The sequence below is a fragment of the Phyllostomus discolor genome, chromosome 2 (assembly GCF_004126475.2).
Source record: "Phyllostomus discolor isolate MPI-MPIP mPhyDis1 chromosome 2, mPhyDis1.pri.v3, whole genome shotgun sequence".
In the NCBI taxonomy this organism is placed as follows: domain Eukaryota; kingdom Metazoa; phylum Chordata; class Mammalia; order Chiroptera; family Phyllostomidae; genus Phyllostomus; species Phyllostomus discolor.
This window is the reverse complement of record NC_040904.2, coordinates 215,548,424-215,570,917: the sequence shown is the minus strand read 5'-3', so window position 1 is coordinate 215,570,917 and position 22,494 is coordinate 215,548,424. Positions and strand designations below refer to the sequence as shown.

At 69.1% G+C, this 22,494-nt stretch overlaps 2 protein-coding genes across 2 annotated transcripts in view; one reads left to right on the top strand and one right to left on the bottom strand.

Moving 5' to 3' along the window:
- Positions 1 to 6,497, top strand: part of CERK (ceramide kinase) — a 28,628-nt gene extending 22,131 nt beyond the window's left edge. The window contains exons 9-13 of the mRNA XM_028533283.2: positions 329 to 434; positions 1,166 to 1,242; positions 1,964 to 2,169; positions 2,848 to 3,038; positions 4,456 to 6,497. Of these exons, the coding sequence (XP_028389084.2) occupies positions 329 to 434; positions 1,166 to 1,242; positions 1,964 to 2,169; positions 2,848 to 3,038; positions 4,456 to 4,528 (653 nt within the window). The 3' untranslated portion in view covers positions 4,529 to 6,497. The remainder of the gene's footprint in view (positions 1 to 328; positions 435 to 1,165; positions 1,243 to 1,963; positions 2,170 to 2,847; positions 3,039 to 4,455) is intronic.
- A 1,767-nt stretch (positions 6,498 to 8,264) lies between these two features.
- GRAMD4 (GRAM domain containing 4) overlaps positions 8,265 to 22,494 on the bottom strand; it is a 49,211-nt gene continuing 34,981 nt past the window's right edge. The window contains exons 4-19 of the mRNA XM_028532545.2: positions 21,831 to 21,951; positions 20,564 to 20,625; positions 19,090 to 19,222; positions 18,627 to 18,652; positions 17,954 to 18,045; positions 17,512 to 17,603; positions 16,617 to 16,665; positions 15,478 to 15,549; positions 15,074 to 15,117; positions 14,877 to 14,986; positions 14,627 to 14,784; positions 12,985 to 13,129; positions 12,245 to 12,338; positions 11,582 to 11,666; positions 10,938 to 11,006; positions 8,265 to 10,430 (exon numbers count right to left, since the gene is read on the bottom strand). Of these exons, the coding sequence (XP_028388346.2) occupies positions 10,323 to 10,430; positions 10,938 to 11,006; positions 11,582 to 11,666; positions 12,245 to 12,338; positions 12,985 to 13,129; positions 14,627 to 14,784; positions 14,877 to 14,986; positions 15,074 to 15,117; positions 15,478 to 15,549; positions 16,617 to 16,665; positions 17,512 to 17,603; positions 17,954 to 18,045; positions 18,627 to 18,652; positions 19,090 to 19,222; positions 20,564 to 20,625; positions 21,831 to 21,951 (1,460 nt within the window). The 3' untranslated portion in view covers positions 8,265 to 10,322. The remainder of the gene's footprint in view (positions 10,431 to 10,937; positions 11,007 to 11,581; positions 11,667 to 12,244; positions 12,339 to 12,984; positions 13,130 to 14,626; positions 14,785 to 14,876; positions 14,987 to 15,073; positions 15,118 to 15,477; positions 15,550 to 16,616; positions 16,666 to 17,511; positions 17,604 to 17,953; positions 18,046 to 18,626; positions 18,653 to 19,089; positions 19,223 to 20,563; positions 20,626 to 21,830; positions 21,952 to 22,494) is intronic.

Below are 22,494 nucleotides of genomic sequence, written 5' to 3'. Positions count from 1 at the left end.
CTCTGGTCACTCCGTGGACCCCTCGGTGGCGTGAAATCGGGGGCGTTGGCCCACACGCTGCCCTCTCTCGTTCCTTCTGGGCGAGCCTGTGATAAGTTAAATTGAGTAATTCCGATTACAAAGTCTTTTCCGGAGAGAGGAGTGAACAGAGACCTGGGGAGCCTTACTCGCCGAAGAGGTCTACTCAGAACCGCAGCGCGGCCGGGCAGCCAGACGCGGGGTCCAGTGTGGGCGCAGGCCAGGAGGGCCCTCGTGGCCCCGCCCCCAGGGTGGCCCCGCCCCCAGGCCAGCCCCGCCCGGCCCCGCCCTCAGAGGTCTGCGTCCTCAGGTGTGAAGACCTTCCTGTCCCACCACTGCTACGAGGGCACAGTGTCCTTCCTCCCCGCGCAGCACACGGTGGGCTCGCCGCGCGACGGGAAGCCCTGCCGGGCCGGGTGAGCGCACGGGGTCTGTGGGGGGTGACGGGAGAGCGGGCAGGGGGTGGGGTGGACTCCCGCTGCGAGGTCTGAGCGTGGATGCGGGGGCTGCGGGTTTTTGAAGGGTTCGGGCTTCCCCTAGAAGTCGTTCAGACGTCGGACCCCCCCTCCCCCCTCATCCTCTCCTCCTCGAGGGGAGACTCTGAGACCCCGAGGTCAGAACGGCGGGAGACAGACGTTGATGGATGCGTCGCTCAACTCAATGAGCCGACACAGCGTAGTGCGCGTCCCGCTTGGCGGCGTGAGGGCGGGGCGCCCCGGACCACACGTGTGTCCTGGTCTTGGGAGTCAGTGCTGAGTCACACGCCGTGACATCGGTGACGTCCTCTGTCCTGTGGCGGTGACGCAGGCTCAGTGGGACGCAGGTGCCAAGTGGCGCCTCCCGTGTCTGGTCCTCCAGCCAGTGCAGCGTCACACCAGCCGTGCCTGGGGGGGGGGGGGGGGCGCAGGGGCCTCGGGGTGTTGTCCACCCTGATAGTGGCCACCAGTCTTAGGGAAGGGCGCGATGACATGCAATTTTTAACAGTAAATCAAACTTTGAGAATTCAAATAAATACGTGAAGGAAGCAGTTTTAACTAAGCCTCCGACGTTGAACCGCTGGTCGCGAGCGAAGTCTGGTGATGCTTCTGAGCGCGCGCCCCGCGTGAGGTCCCCCGAGTCAAGGGAAGGGGGCGCCCTTGTTTCCCAGGTGCTTCGTGTGCAGGCAGAGCAAGCAGCAGCTGGAGGAGGAGCAGAAGAGGTCGCTCTACGGCCTGGACAGTTCCGGTGAGGTCTCCCGGGAAGCTCCCGGCCCTCGCGGTGTGCGGGGAGGGTGGGTGCCGGAGCCAGCCCACCCCCGGCCCAGGCCCTCCCTCGCTGCACCCGGCGTCCCCTTTAATGTAGGCAGCCACTGTGCGGGGGTTGGGGGGGTGGCAGGGTGCAGCCACTGGCCAGGCTCCGGGGAAGAGCAGAGGTTGGGAAACGCAGCGTGCACCACCTTCCTCCGGGTCACTGGCGCTCCGGGCCAGCACCGCTCCGGAACGGGGGTGGGCGGCCTCCGGCGAGGGCGCACAGTGAGGTCTCAGGGATCTGCCGCTCGGAGGGGGATGGGCACGGCTGTGCTCCAAGAACCGTGCTCCTGGGCGCTGCGGCGTGCTCTCGGGAGAGCCCACGGGTGTCACGAGGCATCCCTCTTGGGGTCTCTCCCGCCACTCCCGAGTGTGAAACGCCTGTGGCTCGCCAGCAGGCCGCCCTGCGCGGCCCCGGTTTCGAGGCGTCGTTCCAAAGTCCCCACTCGTGGGCTGGTGACGGCTTCCCGAGTGGGTGCCCGGCCTGCGTGGCGCGGTGTCCTTAGCGGGTGACAGACGGTGGGCTGCACGGCCTCTGCCCCCACTGTGTGGCTGCGGGAGACCCCAAGAGTGTCCAAAGCGGCAGGAGCGAGGGGTGGGTGGCGTCCCGCCGGGCCGCCCACGCCGACCGGACGCCCCCCTGCCCCCGGCCGCTGCAGAAGAGGTGGAGGAGTGGAAAGTCGTGTGCGGCAAGTTCCTGGCCATCAACTCCGCCAACATGTCCTGTGCGTGTCCCCGGAGCCCCAGGGGCCTGTCGCCGGCCGCCCACTTGGGGGACGGGTCCTGCGACCTGATCCTCATCCGGAAGTGCTCCAGGTTCAACTTCCTGCGGTTCCTGGTCCGGCACACCAACCAGTGTGACCAGGTGAGTGCGGGGCAGTCTGGTCTTGCCACGCTCCTTCACCCGCGGCGTCTCAGCCCGTCCCCCAAAGCTCCCGTGAGAGCGTGAGCTCTAACAGCACAGGAAGTACCAGACGTGGCCGCTCACGCCGGCCTCTCCCCGCTCGGACAGACGGCAGCGGGCGGCGCACCTCCGCAGCCCCCGTGGATCTCGGGCAGCGACCCCGCGCACCCGGAGCCGGGCCGGGGTGCAGCCTCCCGCAGCCCGGCCAGGTCACCCCGCATCCTGGCGGGGACAGCGAGGATGGCCGGGGCCCGAGAGTGTGCAGACAATGGGGGGTCAGTCTCTGGTTTTAGTGAGCTTCGGTTTTTAAAAACTTAAGTTGTACACACAGGAGTCCCACAAACAGTGTGAGTGCTGTGGCGTTTTAAACAGTGCTCGCCGGGAAAGAGGAGGGGTCTGCCAGTCCTGACTCACTCGCGGTGGTCGCGGTGGGCGGGGCGGTTTCCAGGGGCCCTGGGAGCACTGACCGGGGTGCCTGGGAGGGCAGGTCCCCGACTCCCGTCCACCGCCGGGCGCCCAGTGAGCTGGACATGCGGCCCAGAGCGCTGTCCGGGGGGGAGCGCGTGCTCGAAGGGAACCACATGCACGCCACCCTCCCCCCACCGTAACTTTGGGAACGCCTCTCCCCCCTCTCGCTAGTTCGACTTCACCTTCGTCGAGGTTTACCGCGTCAAGAGGTTCCAGTTCGTGTCCAAGCAGGCGGACGAGGAGGAGGGCAAGCAGGGGCTCGGCCCCATCTGCAGCCAGCACGCGTCCTGCTGCTGCACCGCCGCCAGCAGCTCCTGGAACTGCGACGGGGAGGTGCTGCACAGCCCCGCCCTGGAGGTCAGGTGGGTGAGCGCCCCCCTCCCGCCCCCGCCGGCGTGGAGGACGTGGCCCCGCCCCGTCGCCTGCGCTTCCGCCTCTGGCGCCGGGCTCTTCACGTGGTCGCCTGCGCGGGTCTCTGAAGCCCCTGGGTGTCGGCTCCTTTTCTCCTGCGCCCTGGGCGCCGGCACCCGCCTGGTCCCCACTTAAACAAACGGCCGTCAGGAGTCCTGGCTTCCTGCGTCCACCAGGAGGCGCTGTGGCCTCCAGGGCCCAGCCCACTGCCTGGACTTGGATTCGGCCAGGTGGGGCCCAGACCCGGCCTGGCAGTGCGGGGCTCCTCCGGCAGGTGGAGTGCGGGAAGGGGGGCCTCCCCGAACCCGTTGCAGCCCACTGCATGTGGTACTGGAAACCTGTCATTGTGTCCCAAACCGTACGTGCACGTGGCGTGTGTTACGTGACCAGGTGAGGTGTGTTTCTCCCGTGGAAAATAAAAGTACACACGACTCAGGGAGAACGCGGGGAGTGGCCGCCTGCAGAGGTCCCCAGGACCTGGGTCTGCTGGGAGGGAACCCAGAGGGTTGCTCAGCGGCAGCGACGGCGCAGGTCCCTGGAGACGGTGCCCACCTTGCGGGAGCAGGTGGCAGCCGTGCCCAACGCTCCTGGCTGCGGCCCCCGAGGGCGCTGCAGGTCCTGTTTGTAACCCGCCACCCGACGCGGCTCTCCAGCCGGCGCACCCCCGGCCCAGAGGCGGCCTCGGGTCTCCCAGCCGCCCAGTGGGCGTCCCCCGGAGCTGCCGGCCAGGGCGGGCTCGGGAGTCTGTCCCGGTCCCAGTCCGGCATGCATGGTCCTCGGCCAGGACGCGCCCAGCATGTGGGGACCTCCTGGCGAGCGGGGCCACGGGAGGACCTGTGAGCCAGTCCCACGTGCAGGGACACAGCGTCTGTTGGCCGACCCTATACGTGAAAGCAGTGGAGTTTCCTATTAAACCGCCAGCTCATGAATTTCCTAGGGAAACGGGACACTTGGGGAGTGGGGAAGGGCGTTCTGTGAAGTGTGCCCAGCCCGCAGATCGTGATGGGCGTGGCCACCCCTGAGCCGGGGGGGGGCGGGGGGCAGGGGGGAGGTTGTCATTTTGGCCTGCACGTCCCCCACACGCACAGGACCCGGCGAGCTGGTGAGGCCGAGGCAGGACAGTGGCCGCCTGCGGAGTTCGAGTCCCGTCCTCCGATCGCTGGAGTCCCCCCGCCCCCGTGGCCGTCACCGGCTCTTGTTTACGAAGCCAGCCTGTTGGGGGTGTGCACGGCCCCTGACCTGTCCACATGGGGTTGGACCAGCGTCGGCTACAACGCTTGCCCTGTGCGGGGTGACGGTGGCCCCGCCCCCAGGGCCGGGAGGCGGGGCGAGGCGAGGAGGCTTGAGCACCGCCCGTTCCCTCCACAGGGTCCACTGCCAGCTGGTGCGGCTGTTCGCGCGGGGCATCGAAGGGAGTCCGACGCCAGAGCCGTGCCACTGAGACTCCCCTCCGGCCGGCCGCCCCCTCCCCGGCTGCTCCTGGAAGTGCAGGAGCTAGGAAACCACTGCAGACCGATGACATGGACACATGCATTTACACTTAGAAGTTTATTTTTGATAGTTAAATCTTGGTTTTAGGAACCACGCCTTTGCCCACGGTTCCGTGGCCGCACCGGGCGGGCATCTTCCTCTCCACGGGCGTCGCTGGGCCTCGTTTCACGCAACTGGCTCCCAGCGAGCGGTCCCTGTGGACCTGGGGCGCTGGCTTCGTGGATCTTAGCACCTCAGACGCGCAGGCGTGGGAACGGCCAGTCAGCGGCTCTGCTGCGGCCCTTCTAGGGATAGTGTGAGGGGCTTGCTCTCTGCCGAGGCCCCGTGGGGCCACGGGGCACCTCCGGGCACTGGGACCTGCTTTGCCAGGCTTATCAGTAGTGGTCAGGGGCAGGGGGGCCGCGGGCTCGCTGCCCTCATTCTACCTTTGTCCAGGCACGCGGGGAGGGCGCCGTTCCCAGGTCCTTCCTGCGGGGCACCCACAACGCAGCAGGGCCCCGGTCCCGGCACCCCCGCCCAGCGGCGGACCGCTCCAGGGGGAGAGGGCACGGAAGCGGTCACTGCGCCTCCACAACCAGCTGCCCCCACAGCAGCGGCGAGCGTTACCGTGACAATCCGGCCGGCCGCTCGGGCAGCGGCCGCCCCGTTTACAGTCGGAACGCGAGGCTTCCTAGCTGCACAAGCAGGCGGGGGCGGGGCGGACGGAGGCGGCGGGCCGAGCGTGAGATGCGCCCCTTGTGGCTTCTTCGTCGACGCCCGGCCCTGCCCCGGGGGACGGGGCCCCTCGTGCTGGGGGTCCGTGTGGTGCAGGCCCCCAGTGCGTGCACACGCAGCCCCCATCTCTTCTCATCTTCACACTCATTTCCACACGCTCACTGGCAGCTGTGTCCTGCCCGCCCGGAGGGGTGACACGGTGTCCTCCGCATTGTCAGGGCTGCAGCCGGCCGAGGGTCACCGCCCCTCGCGGCCTTTGGCGGCCGTGCGGTTTCACAACGCACTCGCCGTGATCTGTGTGTGGAAGGACGCGAAATTCCCCATCTCGCCGTCCGGGCCCACCCGGGGCAGACCCGAGGGCAGCTCTGACAGTGTGTGTGTGTGTGTGTTTTTGAGGGACCGCATCACTGAGGACGTTCTCGAGGCTCGAGGTTGAGTGGTTGGTGGGTGGGGAAGCCTGGGTGTAACGTGACCGTACACGGGCCATTGCCGCTGTTTGCTCCTGGGGGAGGAAACCACAGATGCGGGACCGGCAGCCCCGCCGGTGAGGGTCTCTCCGCAGGGGGACCCGGCGGGGCGGCAGACTGCTGCTCCTCACAGGTCTCCCGGGGCAGCCTTCACCCCTGGGGCCCCTGGGAGGTGTGTCCCACGCTCAGGTCTGCCCTGGCACTCCCTGCCCGTCCCAGCAAGGTCCAGGCCAGAGAGCAAGCCGCCCGTGTCCCACGGGAACACCAGCCACGCTGCGCAGTTCCCAGACAGCCTGGGGAGAGTTCACCGGCTGCGTGCTGACGTTAGTGATCACACACTTGGAACTTTTGGGGGGCCGGTGTGACCATGGGGACACTCCAAGAGCTCGCCGGCAGCCCGTGCCAGGACAGGAGTGCCTGTCGGGCGTCCCCACACGGAGGAGCCTCTGGAGGGAGCCAGCACACCTGTGCACCCGGGACCGGCAGGGGGAAAAACCCGGAGCCGAGGGCTGCTGGGGCACATGGGGGTGCCGAGAAGGGTGGTCTGCGCCAGGGCGCCCCCTGGGGGCCAGTCCATGCAGCGTTCCCGCTCGGGCCTACACTGTGAGCGCTGCACCTGGGACCCGTGGGCAGGAAGGGGCCGACTGTCCTCTCTAATCTTGCTGGTTTCAGGATTAGAAAACGGTCACTTGCTCTGATACGTTCAACAAGACAAAAATAAAGTTACTTTGGGCAGAATCGGGCTGTTGTCAAGTAAGCCGTCCGTACAGAGGGCCCCGCTCCGAGAAGAAAGTGTTGTGGGTGACTTCACCTCCCTCTGTGTTTCTGGCTGTCCCCAAGCCCCCAGGCTCTCTCCCCACCCTGGGGCGGCCCTGACTTGGGTCTGCAGCCAGAGCGGAGGCTTCTGCGGGAAGGAGCCCCGTGTCCCCAAGAATAAGACCCAAGAATTACTGGGGCACCAAAGAACCTTTCCCCTTCGTCCCTGGACCTGCCAGGAAAAGCCAGGAGATGCCCTCTTAGAATGTGGGGCCCCGCCCTGACAAAGCCAGCATCTGCTGGAGACACACCAGGTCCCATACACACAGACACCCCCCGCTTGCGGACCCCACCCCCCTCGTGGGCCCAGTGCAGGCCCTTCCCATAATGCACTGGGGCCGCACCACCCCGCCGCCGAGCATCGCAGCATCATAGACCGCTCGCCCGCCTGGGAAGAGGCCAAAATGAAAACTCCAGTTCTGAGTTAGGTCCTCTACCGAGTATGTACGGCGTTCACACCATCGCAAAGTCAAAAAATCAAAGTTCAACCATCCTGAGTTGGGGCCGGTCGAGGCTGCTGTCAAACGCATGCGTTAGCACGTGGCAGCCAGCAGAGGGCGCCAGTCACACTGCAATGGGGCTGGCGCGCCTTCTCCACACAGGCATCGGGCACCCGTGCGCCCCTTTGACAGATACACACACCCCCCCCGGGAGCAGCCAGCCTAGCTCCCTCCCCGCCCAGGGAGTGGGGTCCCCCATGTGGGGAATGGGTGGGGGCCTGCTGCCAGGAGGGGCCGGGGTGAGGGGGGCTGCGGGGGCTGGGGGGTCAGGGAGTGTCCTTTGGCCTGGAAACTGGAGTCCGGCCTCCAGTTGGGAGTCACCCAGGGAGGGCGGCAGGCTCTCCCCAGTGTTCGTCGCCTGCCAGCTCCCCAGGGACCGTGGTGGGTCACAACCGCGTCCCCGCCCCAGGACGGCACCAGGACGGACGGGCCGTGGACAGGCCCCACCCTGGAGTGGAGCTGGCCCACCTGGCCGGGTCTCTGAGCGGCCCCGGCAGACCGCTGCCTCGGGGGCTCCGGCTGTGGGAGGCAGGGCGCCCCTGGGTGTGCCCGGCACAGGCCACCCTGAGGACCCAGCAGGTTTGGCACTGGGCGGGCTCCTGCATCCGTGTGTCCAGTGTCAGCCCCTGGACTGGCCCGGGCATGTGCGCCATTGGGGACCCCTCTGCCTGCAGACCTCGGTTCCAGAGGTGCCCAGGCCCCCCCAGGAAAGGCGCCCCTGGGTGGGGCTAGGGCTAGGGCTTGCACCCTAAACTCTGTGCTGGGTCCCCCCATTTCTGAGCTCCCCGTACACCCTTGGGGTGACACCACTGTACTCCAGCTGCCCCGCCCCCGCCCTCTGGAGCCCAGATCCCTCGGCCCCGCCCCACAGCCCAAGGCCCTGCGCCCCCCCCCTCGGCCTTCAGCCAGGCGGCCTTGGGGCCGAACCCGCACTGCCCTCCAGTGCTGGGGGCTGCAGGGACCCCGCCCCCCCACTCCCCCCCACTCCCCCCCCACCTTAGCACAAAGCATTTCCAGTTTATTTAAATAAAAATTATAATTTATACAAGACTTTTTCTTTAAACAAACAAGATTTTCTTTAAAAAATGTTACAGGGGGGGTTTCATCGGCTCTTCACGCAGCACGGCCCCTCCGCCGCCCGGGGCAACACTGTGGAGACTATTTACAGACCGGAAGCCGACAGGCCTCAGACGTACAAAAATTAACATTCACTCTAGCTCAGTGGTTAGTCATAGAAATTAAATATCTGCCCAGGCTTGACACCATTCAGCAGAAGGACGGGCTCTCTCCAGCGGGGGCCCAGGACCGGCAGGGGTCCCGGTCCTCCTGCCGCCGACCCAGCGTGCAATGCGGGGACCCCTTCCCGCGCCCCCGCCCCCCCTCCGCCCACGGGGCCGGGCGGCCACACCCTGTTGCGTGGTGAGTTTTCATCTCCCCTTCGACTCGGAAGGGACTCCAACTGGACCACCCGCTCCGCCGAAGCCGACGAGTCCTACACACCCACAGCGCCACCCCCCGGGGCTCGGGACGCAACCCCGGCCGTGCTAACGCACACACACAGGGGCCCCCCCGAGGCCAGTCCCCCCACTGCGGCCCGTGCCTGGGGGCACTTCAGGGCCCACTATGCCTTGCCCTGGGCACTAAAGGGGGCTCCCTGTGGGGCTCGTCCCCTGGGTGCACTGGAGGCCTCCCGCGAGAGCCGGCCCACCTGCGTGGATGTGGGAGCCAAAGCCAAGGGTGAGAGTGGGCTCGGCCTTCATTTCCGACCTGCAAAGAATCCCGTGGACGTCAGGCCAGGGTGCCCGACAGCTGGGTGGCTCTGCGGTCCCCTCAGACGTCACGGATGGGGCGGGGTGCGAGCCTGCTCCTGCACGGTGGGCGTGGCTACTCAGCGCCCCCTGCCCCGCCCCGCCCCCATTTCCCGTAAACAGGGGTGACCAGAGCAACGCCGCCGCTCTCCCCGAAACCAGAACACTGGGACTGGGGCAAAGGTAAAAACTACACATGAAAAATGATACAAAAATAAGAAAAACAGCTCGCTCTCTGTAAAAAATATAATCTGTTTCTTCAAAAAACCACCAGCTAGTGACCCCCAGAGGACTCAGGACGAGCCGAGGGGCCAGAGGGTCCGTGCCGGGGGCACACCGACCCACCCCCGCGTTTCTGCAGCAGCTGCAGGCCCGTAGCGACTTGGAGCTGGCTCTCGGGCCGTCCCGGAACAAACCAAGCCCAGCCACCTCCACCAGAGTGGCCTCCGGGGCGGGGGGGGGGGGGGGGGGGGGGGCAGGTGGGCTGGGGGCCTGGGGGGCGAGGCTGGGTCCCACCCACAGGCGTGTGGGCAGAGGGGGGACATGGCCAGGGACACTGTCCCACACTGGGGGCCCAGCTGCCTGGGGCACAGCTCTAGGCCCGGCTCACGGTCATGTCCCACAGGGTCCTCCCAAGTGGCCTGAGCCGCAGGGACCCCCCAGGGGCCCAGGACGCTCCTGGCCATCTCCACCCCCAGCCCTGGAGCCCCCTTCACCGACGGTGGCAGCTGAGCCCCGAGGCCAGTGGTGGCCTCGCTGCAGGGACTTCCACTGGGGAGACCCCCAAGGCCGGGCAAACGCGATCCTGGGCCCTTCCGGAGAGCGAAGCATCACCAACTGCTCTGGCCGCGTGCCACTCTGCACTGGCATCAGATGCTGGTGACAGACCCCCGAGCCGGCTCGTCAGGCCCCACCGGCAGGTGGCCCGGATGGACCGTGAGCCCACCCCCGGCCTGAGGCCAGAGGGCACTCCAAGGACACGCAGCAGGCGCCCCGCTGACGGAAGAGTGAGTCCTGCTGGCCACCTATGGAGGCTGGTGACGGGGCTGCTGTCCTTCGCCCGTGACGCCCTGCAGCTGCGGCTTCGGTGCGGGGCAGCGGCTGGCCTCCAGGGAGCCGGGCTGCGCGGCCGGGGACAGGAGCCGCCGCCGTGCTTGGGGGCTGTGGTCGGGACAGCGTGCGTCCTGCGTGTCATCCTCTCCGGGGGACCCCCGAGGACCCCCTGCCCTGCGCCCACAGTCCGGGATGTGCCTCACCCGCAGATGGGCCAGCACCGGCCGTGCGACCCAAACCCTGCGCGAGGGGCCTGGACACGCAGGTCGGCCCGACAGGACCCCGGGCCAAGGGGCATTATTGCAAAGGTCGAGAGGACATCCGGCTCCCTCCCCACCGCCAGACGGCCGAGGGAACGCCCTGCGGTGTCCCCCGGAGAGACGGCCCTAGCTGTCGCCGCTGGCTGCCGCCACCGCTGCCGTGATTTTCACGTACTGGTTGAAGATGGTCTCGAAGGCCTCGTCCCTGTGCACCATGGCGCCGAACACCAGCGGCTGGCGGGAGGGGACGCCGGCCTGAGCCCAGGTGGCCAGGCGGGCGGGGGGCGAGGCCACCCACCCCCAGGCCCTGACGGGGCCAGGTCCACGCGGGGCCAGGTCCACGCGGGGCCCCGTGGGGCCATGTGGGGTCAGGTGGGGTCAGGTGGGGCCAAGTGGGGTCAGGTGGGGCCATGTGGGGTCAGGTGGGGCCACTCGGGGCCCCGTGGGGTCAGGTGGGGTCAGGGTGCTCAGGGACAGACCAGCCCCCAGAGGCCAGGCCTCAGAGAGACTGAGGCAGGAGGTGCAGGACGGGCCCCAACTCCCCCCTCCCCCCAGAAGCCGTGCTGGGGCGACCCCAGCTGGCCTCAGCCTCTGGCCCCTGTTTCGGTGTGACAGGAGGTTCCTGCAGCCACAAGGGATGGAGGGGGGTGGGAGGGGAACCCCTAGGGTCAGGGGCTCTGAGCCCGCCGCAGGGAAGCCCGGCCATACCCACCCCGGGGCCGCCCGCCCGCCCGCACTTACTTTCTGGGTGGAAGGCGTCGACACGGCGATCCCCATGCCTGACCCCGGGAGGACAGACAGGACCTTGTACTGGGGACGGGAGCACATGACGTCACCACAGGCCTGTCAGGGGACAGGGCCCCACCGCCCCCCCTGCCCCTGGAGTGTCCCCTGTGGGGCCCGTGGACCACGAGACGCACTGCGGGGAGCAGGTGGGCCCCAATACCCACAAGGGTGCCCACTCCATGGGGCCACCCGTCGGGGAAAATGCCAGAGTGGGGACGGCTGGCCATGCCCTCACCTAAACCATGCCTGGGGCCGGGGGCGGGGGTTAGGGGGTCCTTAGGGACGAGAGTCAGACTGCCCCGCAGTCAGAGGGGCCCAGACCCTGACGGCTGGGCCCACCTCACCGCGCTGTCCCCCCAAACCTGTGGGGGGACGCCAGGCGCCGGCCCACAGGAGGTGGGGGCGGCAGGGCCCGGGGGCCTTCCGGAAGGGGAGCCCTGACTGGGAGGGAGCCGTACCCGAGCAGTCTCCAGGTGGCACCTGCCCGACTGGGAAGTAGGTCCGCCCTCCCAGCAAACCCCGCTGGCCTGTGCCCCCGTGGCTGTCCTCGCCCCCGACTGGAGGGAAAAGGAAAACCCGGGGAGGGGGGGCACACCGACCTTCTGGATGTCCGTGATGTCCGCCAGCCGGATGACTTTGTTCCTCTTGGAGGAGCCGGACTTGGAGCTCTCGAAGCACAGGTAGCTACGGGGGGCGGGGCAAGACCCAGCACCTGCATGAACCCGGGGGGCCGCCAGCCCTGGCCGCCCCAGCCCCAGGGGACGAAAGGTGACCCAAACAGAGAGCACCCCTTGCCTGTCAGGTGCTCTCGCCTTTGACAAAAGATTCCACTTTTAAAAACAGCTCCACAAACTTTCAAGGTTAAAAACCTCCCGCTTTGCACCGAACTTGAAACGCGCCCCCAAGGCGCTGGCACCCTGGGACACCCCCAGTGAGGCACCCGAGTGTCCCTGAGGCCTGGCCGGGGTCTCCTCGGCCAGGCCCCTCATCCAGGGTTGGAGAGGGGAGCCTGGGCCCCTGGCTGCTGCTGCTGCGAGTGTGGGGGACAATGGGCCGGGGGCCCCCCGAAACTGAGAACAGCCCCCGCCCAGCCTCTCACACAGGGCGGGGTGCGCAGCCTTGGGGATAAACTGAGTGCAATCTCGTTCTAGGGCAGAAAAGGCAGAGCCGTCTCCGGGCTGCTGCTCCCCACAAGGAGCGTGAGGAGGACCCCGCCCGCACCCCGACACTCCCCCCCATCCCCCAGGAGGCCCCTCACTCACTTCTCCGTCACGTACAGCACGCCGTTGCGGATGTAGTCCGTGGGCATCTTGCGGTCCCGGTTGATGAGGCAGCAGCGCCAGCCGCTCTCGCACACTGCAGGGACACGACTCGGGGTCTGCAGGGGTGCGAGGGGGGCCGCCGCACGGTGCCCACCCCCACCCGCACTCTCGCCCCCAGGCCGAGGCCACCGAGTGTCGGGGGGGAGGAGGGAAGCCCTGGGGGCCCTCCTCCGCCAGCGCGGGCGGGCTCTTTGTTTTGTGTGTTCCAAGGGCAAGGACGCCGGTCGCAGAGCAGGGGAAGGCAAGCCAGACCCTGAGGGCGTTTCACAGTCCAGGTCCAAGGACCAGGAGGGTTCAGAGGGTCAAACTGAGCCTAAATTCTCCAGGGCTTTCTTTCCCTGGCCGGCACGGTGCTACGGGCCAGAAAACTGGAAGAGCCCGGTTCCCCGCCAGCCTGGTGGTTTGGGGGTTTCGAGGGGAGATCCTTTCTGGGAGGTGAGCAGAGACCTGGGCCCCCGTGTCAGACCGGCCACAGACCGGCCTCGGCCCGTGGTGCCGGGCTGGAGGGACCTCGGGGGCCCAGTCCAGCTGGGTGTCTGCCGCGCAGCCGGGCGCTGCAGACGGACCCTCTCCGCCGGGCGGGAAGTCAAACCGAGGCGGCAGCCCCCCACCAACCCCACGACGGGGCGGCCCCCCCTCCTGCCCCGGCCATGCGGGTCTCAGGCGCGTGGCTCACGCACCTGCCAGCGGCCGCTCGTTCTCCGTCAGGTTGAAGATCTCGTGGAAACTGCCCTTCTTGGCGCCGTGGAAGCGGCCGGCGTCGTCGTCCCTGCTCAGGCCGGCGGGCGCGCTGGACACACAGCTGCGAGAGGCCGTCGTCTGCAGCTGCCGACAGCACGGCGTCCCCGTCAGCCGGGCCGGCGCGGAGAGGGATGAGGGGACGGGGGACGGGGGACGGGGGACGGGGGCCGGGACACGCACGGCCGCCCCTCACGCCAGCAGCAGACGCAGACACGTGCACGGGACGGCCGTGTGCGCCCGGCTGTGGGGTGCCGGCTCCCCCGCAGGCCCCGGTGGGCGCCTGGGCCTCATCGGAGCCTCTCCCGCTGGGTGAGAAGCCCCACTGCCGAGGGGACACCCCATTCCCCCAGCGATGCCCGCACCCTAAAACGCCACACGGAGCCCCCACCCCCACACACGCAGACCCGGGCCGAGGGCGCAGCCGGAACCGGTCGAGGGACAGGCCGGCAGCGGCAGCGTCGGAAAGGCAGAGGCACAGCACAGCAGCGGCCCCGCGGGAGGGCAGGGCTCCCCGGGGCGCCGTACCTTGTCCTGCCCTGACGGCTGGCCGGGAGGGAGACAGCAGACACACACGGGGGGCCGTGACAAAAGAGAACCGGGGTCCGTGTGACACCAGATCGGACACGCACACAGGCTCGGCGAGCTGCCGGCCCGGGCCCCACCCGTGCAGAGTGGCCACCTGCCCAGGGGCCCACGCCCCGGCCCCCCTCACGGTCTCTTGGGAGTGGCCAGCACGAAGTGCTCCTGACCCCAGGAAGGCCCCATCCAGGCCGCAGAGGGCTGCCCCTCGCCGGCCGGGAGCCAGGCTGCGGGTCTCTCCGCCTCCTCCCTGGGACCCACCGCCTCACATGCGCCCCCTGAGCGCCTAGCTGCCGAGTTCAGGCTCCCGACGAGCCTCATTGTCCCCAAGCGGGACCATGACCCAGACCTTCCCTCCCACTGACAGCAGGGCCAACAGGTTACCAAACACCCTTCTCCTCAGAGCACACTCAAGCACGAGACACTGCAAGCCAATGCCGCCTCCTCCAGGAAGCCCTCCTGGACCTTCCGGGAGTTCTACTGGGCCCAGGACTGCCCCACCTGTCTGAGCCCCCGAGAGCAGCACCTGGGCTGACTCCGGACACAGTGCCCGACGAAGGAAAGGTGGACCCAGCACCATCCCATGAGCACGGGGACGCCCACCTCCGGTGCAGCGCGGCCTGGTCACCTAAGCCTCAGAGCCGGAGACGGCAGAACCTGGCACCCACCCCGAGGGACCACCGCCAGTGTGCCCTCCTCCTCCCGAGGTCCCTGGGCTCTCTGCGGCCATGGCCGACACCCCACAGCCTGTGGGCCCTGGGCCTGCCCATCCCTGGGAGTCTGTGGGAGGGTCCCCGGGGGACCAGGCAGCACGGGGCCCCACCCGGGGCTGGCCGGCCCTTCCACACAGCAGAGCCAACTCACAGGGACTTCTCCTCCGCTGTCTGTTTCCAGGGCCCCACGAAGCAGGGGAGACGGGAGGCCCCGGGGACCAAGCGTGAACGCAGAGCAGGGGCAGCCCCCGCCCCCAGGATCCCCCGCGGGAGGCAGGGGTGTGCTCACCCTGCGGGGCACGGCGGCGGCGCTGGCGCGCTCCTTGAGCTGGGGGTCGGTGGGCAGGCTCTTCCAGATGATGTAGGGGGTGTCATACTTGGCTCGCAGCCTGGGGCAGCGTTTGAAGATGAAGTCGATGAGGAAAAACTTGATCCCGGCGTAGAGTCCTGGGGGGCACACAGCCCACGTCACTGGGGGAGAGGCGGGCGGCCCCGCCCCGAGCCCCCTCCCCCCGGGGTCGGGGACACCGTCCGCTCACCCATGGCCAGCCCCAGCAGGCGGTAGGGGAAGAAGCAGGAGGCCAGGAAGGCGGCCCACAGCCCCACGTACAGCTTCTGCGTGATCTCCGGCTGCACCCACATGAACAGGCTGCACGGGGGACAGGCGGGGCTCAGCCGGGCGCGGGCGCACCCGACTCGGGGGGCCGAGGGTGCGGGCGGGCCAGCGGGGACTTACTTCTTGATCTTCTCCAGGATGTCGGCCATCTTGCCGAAGAGGTTCTGTGGGAAGCCACGGCCAAGGTTAGGGCGGACCCCGGGGCTGCTGGTTCTCACGGCAGCGCCAGGAGGGCCCCGGGGTCCCGGGCAGCCCCCCTGGGAGACCGGAGCCGGGCGCTGCAGCCCGTGGTCCCACCCCGCCCCCCCGCCCGGGGCTGAGCTCCGGGAGGAGTCCTCTCTGAGTCGTGGGTCAGTGCAGGGAGGGTGGTGTCGGGCCCCCACCCCACGGGCTGGCCGGGCCCGGCCGGCAGGGGCTCTGACCGGACGAGGGGACCCTGCCGCGCCTGGGGGCTGTCTCGGGTGGGCGTGCAGGGCAGCTGACGGCAGCCAGACCGGGCAGGGAGGCGGGGGCCGGGGCCTCACCTGGGCCTTCTGGGCGACGTCCAGTACCAGCTGGAACTTCTCGGACACGGTCAGGTCCTCCTTCGGGGGCTCCTTCGGTCAGAGGGGAGAGCGCGTGCCCTCTCAGACGGACCGTTCGGAGACGTCACCCACAGAACAGCACGCACGGGGCCTCCCGCCCGGGGCCGGGGCCGGGCCGCTCTGCTGCCCCACGGCCAGGGGGGCCCACACGGGGCGGCCCTTCTGGAGGACACCCCCTTCCACCTGAGGGGGGGGCGGGCAGGCAATGGACACCCCCACAACCACAGGGCTGAGGCTCCCCTCTGAAGCTGCCTGAGACCACGCAGACCCCCACCTCAATGTACAGGCGGGGAAACTGAGGCAACAGGGCACCGGATCTGGTCCTGCGTATGCAAGCTCGTCCAACAGAACCCTCCCGAGAGCCCCCTGGCCCTGGTGGACACAGGCCTGGCCCCGGACTTGCTCTCTGACCCGTCTCAGGGGCCCTGCCAGCACCGCCCACGCAGCACACCTACTGTGTGCCCATGCACAGAGTAGGTGCTCCAACATCGGACCAGGCCCTGAGGGCGGCTTCCTGCCCACACCCAGGGGTTCTGCCAGGGGCCAGTCCTCCCTAGAGCGAGGTCAGCAGATGTTTCCTGTGTCGGGGCCAGAGAGTGGACAGGTGCGTCTCTGCCACAGCCCCTCAGCCAAGGGCATGCCCCAGCCCCGAGGCAGCCAAGGCGCGTGCCACTGAGCAGGTGTCAGGCACTCGGCCAGTACGACATCAACGGCAGAGTCAGGCCGCAGGCCGGAGTCAGGGCTGACCCGCTCTGCCCCGTGCTGGGCCAGCCCGCTGGCCACCTCAACCCGCCCACTGCTGCCCAGCCGGGGGAGCTCAGGAGAGCGGGGCGGGGCAGCCAGGGGTGGGGGGCCAGTGAGGGGGACTGGGGCTGCCAGCTACCAAGGGGTCAGGGAGCAGCTGCCCGGGGCTCCGGGCTGGGGACGGCTGGCCGCCTCCCCCACAGGCCTCTCCCGGGCAGGCAGGACTCTGGGTGGGCACCCACGCAGCTGCACCCGGAGGCCCCAGCGACCTGTGGGGGGCCCAGTCAGGGCCTGACCCTGTGGAGACGGGCGAGACCTTCACCCCCGGGACTCACCACCACTTCGGACACTTCCGGCACGATGCTCCACTGAATCCTCCAGCCCCTGGCGACAGGAGACGGCTCAGAGTCATAGGGCCGCCTCAGGCCCCGCCCAGAGCGCCCGGTGGGAGCAGCACCCTGGGGCTCGGCCACAAGGGGCTTCGGAAGCCCCTGCCCCTCACGTCTGGGACCACCAGGGCCACTCTCTGGTGCAGACCACTCAGGTGGCCCTCCCAAGGGGGACGCATTTAAAAGCCCCCAGGGGCGATGAGACAAGCAGCCTTTCAAGGGGCGTGGGTGGGGCAGCCTAGGGCCTGTGGTGGATGAGTCTCGTCTGGGCGCGGCCCCTTCCCCGGCACATCGGAACGTGCCCCAGGAAGCCCGTGTCCAGGGGGCCGGCCCTGGGAGGTGCCCGGACAGCGAGGGTGTAGGAGCATGCTGCACGGCCAAGCCGGACACGGAGCGCAGGGCCCTCAGGCCCGGTGGCAACGAGGTCGCTGTGCCGGGGCAACCTCAGGCTCAGCGGGACCCGGTGGCCCGGGGACATGGGTGTGGGCACCAGGACGCTGGCCTCCCTCCAGAGCCCCCACGGCTGCAAGAGCCCGGGGCTCCCTCTGCCCCAGCTCCGGTCCCACAAACGCTGCAGGGGACTCGCAGGGCCCAGCACCCTTGGTGCTCCGTCCACCCCCACCCCACATCTTCCTGGTGGTCTGGGGGGATCTGGGGGATCTGGGGGGATCTGGGGGGACCTGGGGGAGGAGGGACTGGGGAGTTCAGGAATCGCCCTCGGCGGCTCCAGCAAACCTGGGGGTTGGGAGCCTGCCCCAGGGCTGACCCCCAACGCCAGTGTGTGCGCGCGGCAACATGGGGACACAGCCCAGCCACCCCCGAGGCCCGCCGGCCCGCCTACCTGGCTATGAGGTAGTTGAGGGACAACCTCAAAATGGCCAGGAACAGGAACATGGGCAGCGCCCAGCCATGCCACACGGCGTTCATGTAGACCTGCGGCGGGGAGGGCGGGCGGTGGCTGGGGGCACAGCAGGCCAGGGCCGTTGTCCCCGGAGCCCCCTGTCCACCCTAGGGGACGCCTTCCCCTGTCCCAGGACCGGTGGCTCGCAGGCCGGCCTGGCCCCCAGGTCACCGTGTGGCACCCAGTAGGAGGGGCCCCGGGTCCCACAGGGGCAGACGGAACTCCCCGCTGTCTCCTCCGCCCGCCTGGGGGAGCAGACCAGAGCACCGCCCTCTGCCAGGCAGGGTGACCTCCTCCTGACCCCCCCCCCCCGGCACCCTCACGCTGGAGAAACTGAGGCCGTCCGCACGGGGAGGGCGCCCACCCGGCAGGGCGCACTCACGGTGAAGGCGATGGCGGACGTGTAGACAGAGTACCAGTCGGATAAGGCAGAGAGGTTCTTCACGAAGCTGGTGACAGGCTTGGCGCCGCGCTCTGGGGACAGGACGGAGGGCACGGTCAGCCGGCCCGCAGGCCGGCCTGGAGGTCGGGCTGGCCCCACAGCCCGGGGGCCCGCGGCAAGGCAATCCGCAGGCGGGAGAGGCTTTCTAGAAAGATCGCAGGGCCCCACGCCCACCAGGGCCCGGCCCCACACCCATTAGGGGGCTCAGCCCCACGCCCACCAGGGGCCCAGCCCCACACCCACCAGGGCCCAGCCCCACACCCACCGGGGGGCCCAGCCCCACACCCCCCAGGGCCCAGCCCCACACCCATTAGGGGGCCCAGCCCCACACCCACCAGGGCCCAGCCCCACGCCCCCCAGGGCCCAGCCCCACACCCCCCAGGGCCCAGCCCCACCCCCAGCAGGGGGGCCAGCCCCACCCCCACCGGGGGGCCCAGCCCCACACCCCCCAGGGCCCAGCCCCACGCCCACCAGGGCCCAGCCCCACACCCACCAGGGCCCAGCCCCACACCCACCAGGGCCCAGCCCCACACCCACCAGGGCCCAGCCCCACCCCCAGCAGGGGGCCCAGCCCCACGCCCACCGGGGGGCCCAGCCCCGGCCGGGAACTTACTGAGTCGCCGCATGTTCTCGGTTAACCTGAAAGGCAGGGGGGAGGGAGGTGAGCACCAGCAGGCTCTCACCTGTGGCCGCGCCCCCGACACGGCGCCTGCCGGGCTGTGCTGGCACTCGGGCAGCACGGGCGACCCTGACGTGCGGGAGCCACCCACCCAGATTCGCCGGGCTGCTGCCCCCCACACCGGAGGGGGTTCTGTCCCTCATCTCCCACCCACGCTCCCCAGGAACCCGACCGGCTGGTGCCCCGGGAGCCCACGGTCCCCGTGTGTCACACACACAAGTCAGACCAGAGTGGCGGGCACGGCAGTGCAGCGGCCCCCAGGAACCTGTGAAAACTGTGCGCATCAGCCACGGGGGGCCGGTCCCTGGAGGCCGGCGCAGCCACGCCACAGGCAGCCCCACCTCCTGGCTTCCCCGAGAGCCGGCCTGCCCCCTGGAGGCCCCCCGGGCAGGCCCACCTTCGGGCGCTGAGGGGCTCCTCCGTCTCCACGGTGCTCTCCTCGGGCTGGAACCGGAAGTCCTCCACGTACTCCCCGAACTTCTCGTACAGCCACTTCTGCACGCGGGGGCACAGCCCCTGGCTGCGCCGGTCTGTGGGGACAGGCGGGTCCGCTGAGGAGCGGGGCCACAGGGGCCACGGGGCGGCAGAAGGGCGGGCAGGGGCTGGAGGAAGCCCCGACGGGGGCAGGGAGGGGCAGGGAGGGGCAGGGAGAGGCAGGGAGGGGCAGGCCCACGAGCAGGGGGCCGGACCTGCTTCCACCAACAGGCACACGCCAGCCCAGCTGGGCCCGGTGGGTTTCCATGGGCCTCGCCCAGGGCCCCGCCTGACTGAGGCCGTCCCCACGTGGGTGCCGTCTGGGCAGCGCGGCCCACGGGGGCCTGCGAGAGCCTGCCTCCCATCCTACTGGGCGCACTGGTCCACCCGGGGGGGAGGGGAGTGGCTGGGGGGGCTCGCTCCCAGGACCCTGAGCCCCAGCCAGGGGACAGGTGTCGGGGACAGGGTGCTATGGGGGCCCCCGCAACAAAGTGGCCTCTGCTCCACAGCCAAGGATCGAGAAAGCCACCCCACCACAGACCCAGAAAACCAGGACGAATCCCACAGAACCGGGGCATTGTGGGCGCAGCAGTCTGCCCGTCAGACGGCAGGTCTTGGAGCCGCCTGCAGGGGGCGCTGTCCACCACCCTCAGAGGGCTGGGCGAGAGGGAGCCCCTACCCCCAGCCCCCACAGAGGAGTGGAGAGGGCCTGGGGGCTCCTGATGGGGCGGGGGCTCCGAGTGGGAGGCAGGGTCGGCTCTGTTCCCCGCAGCAGCTACAGACCCGGGGTACTTCCTGACACGGACATTTGAAACGCAGGTAACGTTCACAAGCCATAAAATGTTCTTTTTTCAACCACTAAAATGTGTAAAAACACTCAAAACACAAAAGCAATGACGGGCTGTAGTGTGCCGACCCCCAGGTGTGGCTCGGCCTGCTCTGAGCGGACGGGTTTGGGGGTCCAGAGCCCCGGCTGCAGGACTGGCCCCACCCAGACTCCTGCCCCTGCCACCCTCACGCTGGGCTGTACTGGGTGCCCCCACCCCGGGGCCACGGCTCTCCCTCGGACACAGCCCGGATGCGGTTTCTCGCGGGGACAGGGCCACAGGGACCCTCAGAGTCCGGGTCTGGCACCCTGCACGCCCCGCCCACAGGAGACCCATCCTCGTCACGGGGTCCTCGGGTCCCCTGCGCTGCTCCTGCCGGGGAGCCCCTGCCCCCCGCTGTGGAGCCCGAGAACCCAAGGGGACCGGGGCTCTAGGGGCGCGGCAGCCGACCCTGCACCCGGACCCCGGGGGAGGAACTGGGCAGGAGGAGGCCCCGGCGGCCAGCACATGGGTCCCGGAGCAGGACGGACACCCTCCAGCACCACCAGCACCCGCCTGGAGGGGGCCTACCTGCGCCGTTACTGAGCTGGGCCTGGCTTTTCGGAGGCTGCGGGGCCGTCTGCTCCTCGGCTCTGGAAGAGGGGAGAGGGGAGAGGAGAGGGGAGGGGCCTGATGTCTTCTGCACAAAACACGGGCAGGGCAGCCCAGCCGATCCCAGCGCTCACAGGAAACCGCGCCGTGCCACGCACACGCAGCACCAGCGGGCTCCCTCCGCAGCCCCCGCTGTGTCATGAGAGGCAAGACTTTTCCTCTGAACGACCAAGAAAACGGGCCTCGTAAACGCCCTTTTCTCTCCTGTAATATTGTCACGCACTTGCTCCTTGCTTTACCGTTAGGCTCAGAATGCACGGCTCTCTGCCGCTAATTAACTGGCCTGCTAACGAAAGACACTCAACACACGGAATCCTCAAGCACCAAGCACGCAAGGCTACAGACTGGGCGACCCCCTGCCCCAGCCGGCTGTGCCCAGGTCCCCATGTGGCCCAGCCACCCCCAGCCTTGGCGGTCTCCCGGCCCCGGACCCCTCTCCTGGAGGCACCAGCTCCTGACCATCGGCAGGACTTTCAGCCACAGGCCTGGCCCCACCATCCATCCCGCGGGTGGCGTCGCCCGCCTGCCCCAGCCCGCCCGCCCGGCCCCCTGGCTCTGCATTGGTCCAGGCTGCTGCGTCTGGGCTCCCAGCACGCCCGTCTGGCAGACACCCCAGGACGTGGGGAAGGCACTGCTCCAGGTGACCCGCAGCGGGGCCTGGGGGAGCAGGGGCCCCAGGATCGGGACTGTAGGGCCCGGAGACCCTCACTCAGCACAACACGCACACCCTTGGCTTCAGGGAGGAGGGGGTGCAGTTTCTGCTTTGTTCACACAAGTGACTCACTGCTCCCACATCTCCAAGGGCTCGCCCGGTTTACAGGACCATAACCCCAAAACCGTCACCCGGAGCAGAAAACACAGAGGAAGCGCGGAGGACCCGCAGGACAGGAGCCAGCAGAGGGCGTGCAGGGCCCTGGGTGCGGCGATGGGTGGGGGCGGAGTCCGGGGGAGGAAGCCGTGGTCGGGGAGGGGGCCCAGCCTGCACGGCCCTGCTCCCAGGGGCCAGCCGCCCAAGTGACCGTCCCCACCTGCAGCCGACTAAGTGGGGACTCGGAGGGGAAAGGAGAGGAGCCTGGGCAGGAGACTCCGGGACCCGCCGGGGTCCCTCCGCTGCTGCTCACCCTGCCCCTGCACCTCCTCACCTGGCCATGGGCACCTGCTCACCGGGCCGTGGACACCTGCTTACCTGGCTTTCAGCACCTCCTGGACCTTCTGCTCCAGCTCGATCCGCCGCTGCCGCTCCCGGTCCAGCTCCTGCCGCAGCGTCTCGGCGTTGGTCTCCTCTCGCAGCTTCCTGAGCTCCTCCTCTGTGCGGGGGGGAAGGGCCAGGTGACCGCCCGCCCCTCGGGCTGTGCGGGCGCGAGGGGCGGCGTGGGCGGCAGGGCACCAAGAGGCCCTCCTGCCTGACGGGAGACAGGAGACGCCGGCTGCCCGCTCCTGTCCTGAGTGGCCCCCCTGTGGGGGGGGTTGTTAATCAGGCTCCTCTCACAGGGCGGGGGCAGGCGAAGAAAGGTGAGACTCCTTCACTAAATAAACCGGGTGCGAGACGGACACGTCCCCAAGCCTCAGACACCAGGCCGACTGGCAGACGCCCAGGGGCGGGGGACCAGGACACGGGCGACACAGGCACCAGGCAGCCCTGGGAGGGGGGGGCGGCCAACGAGCCCGGCCAGCTGTGGTGCCAGAGACCTGCAGAGCAAGGCTGGGGGGTCCCTGGGGAAGAGCAGGGGGCCAGGAGGCGTGCGGAGCCCTGGGGCCGGGAGGCAGGCCGGGCACCGCGTCTAGAGGGACAGACACGCACAGTGTGGCTGCCGTGGGAGCTGAAGGAGGAGGACGTGTGCGAGCAGGGG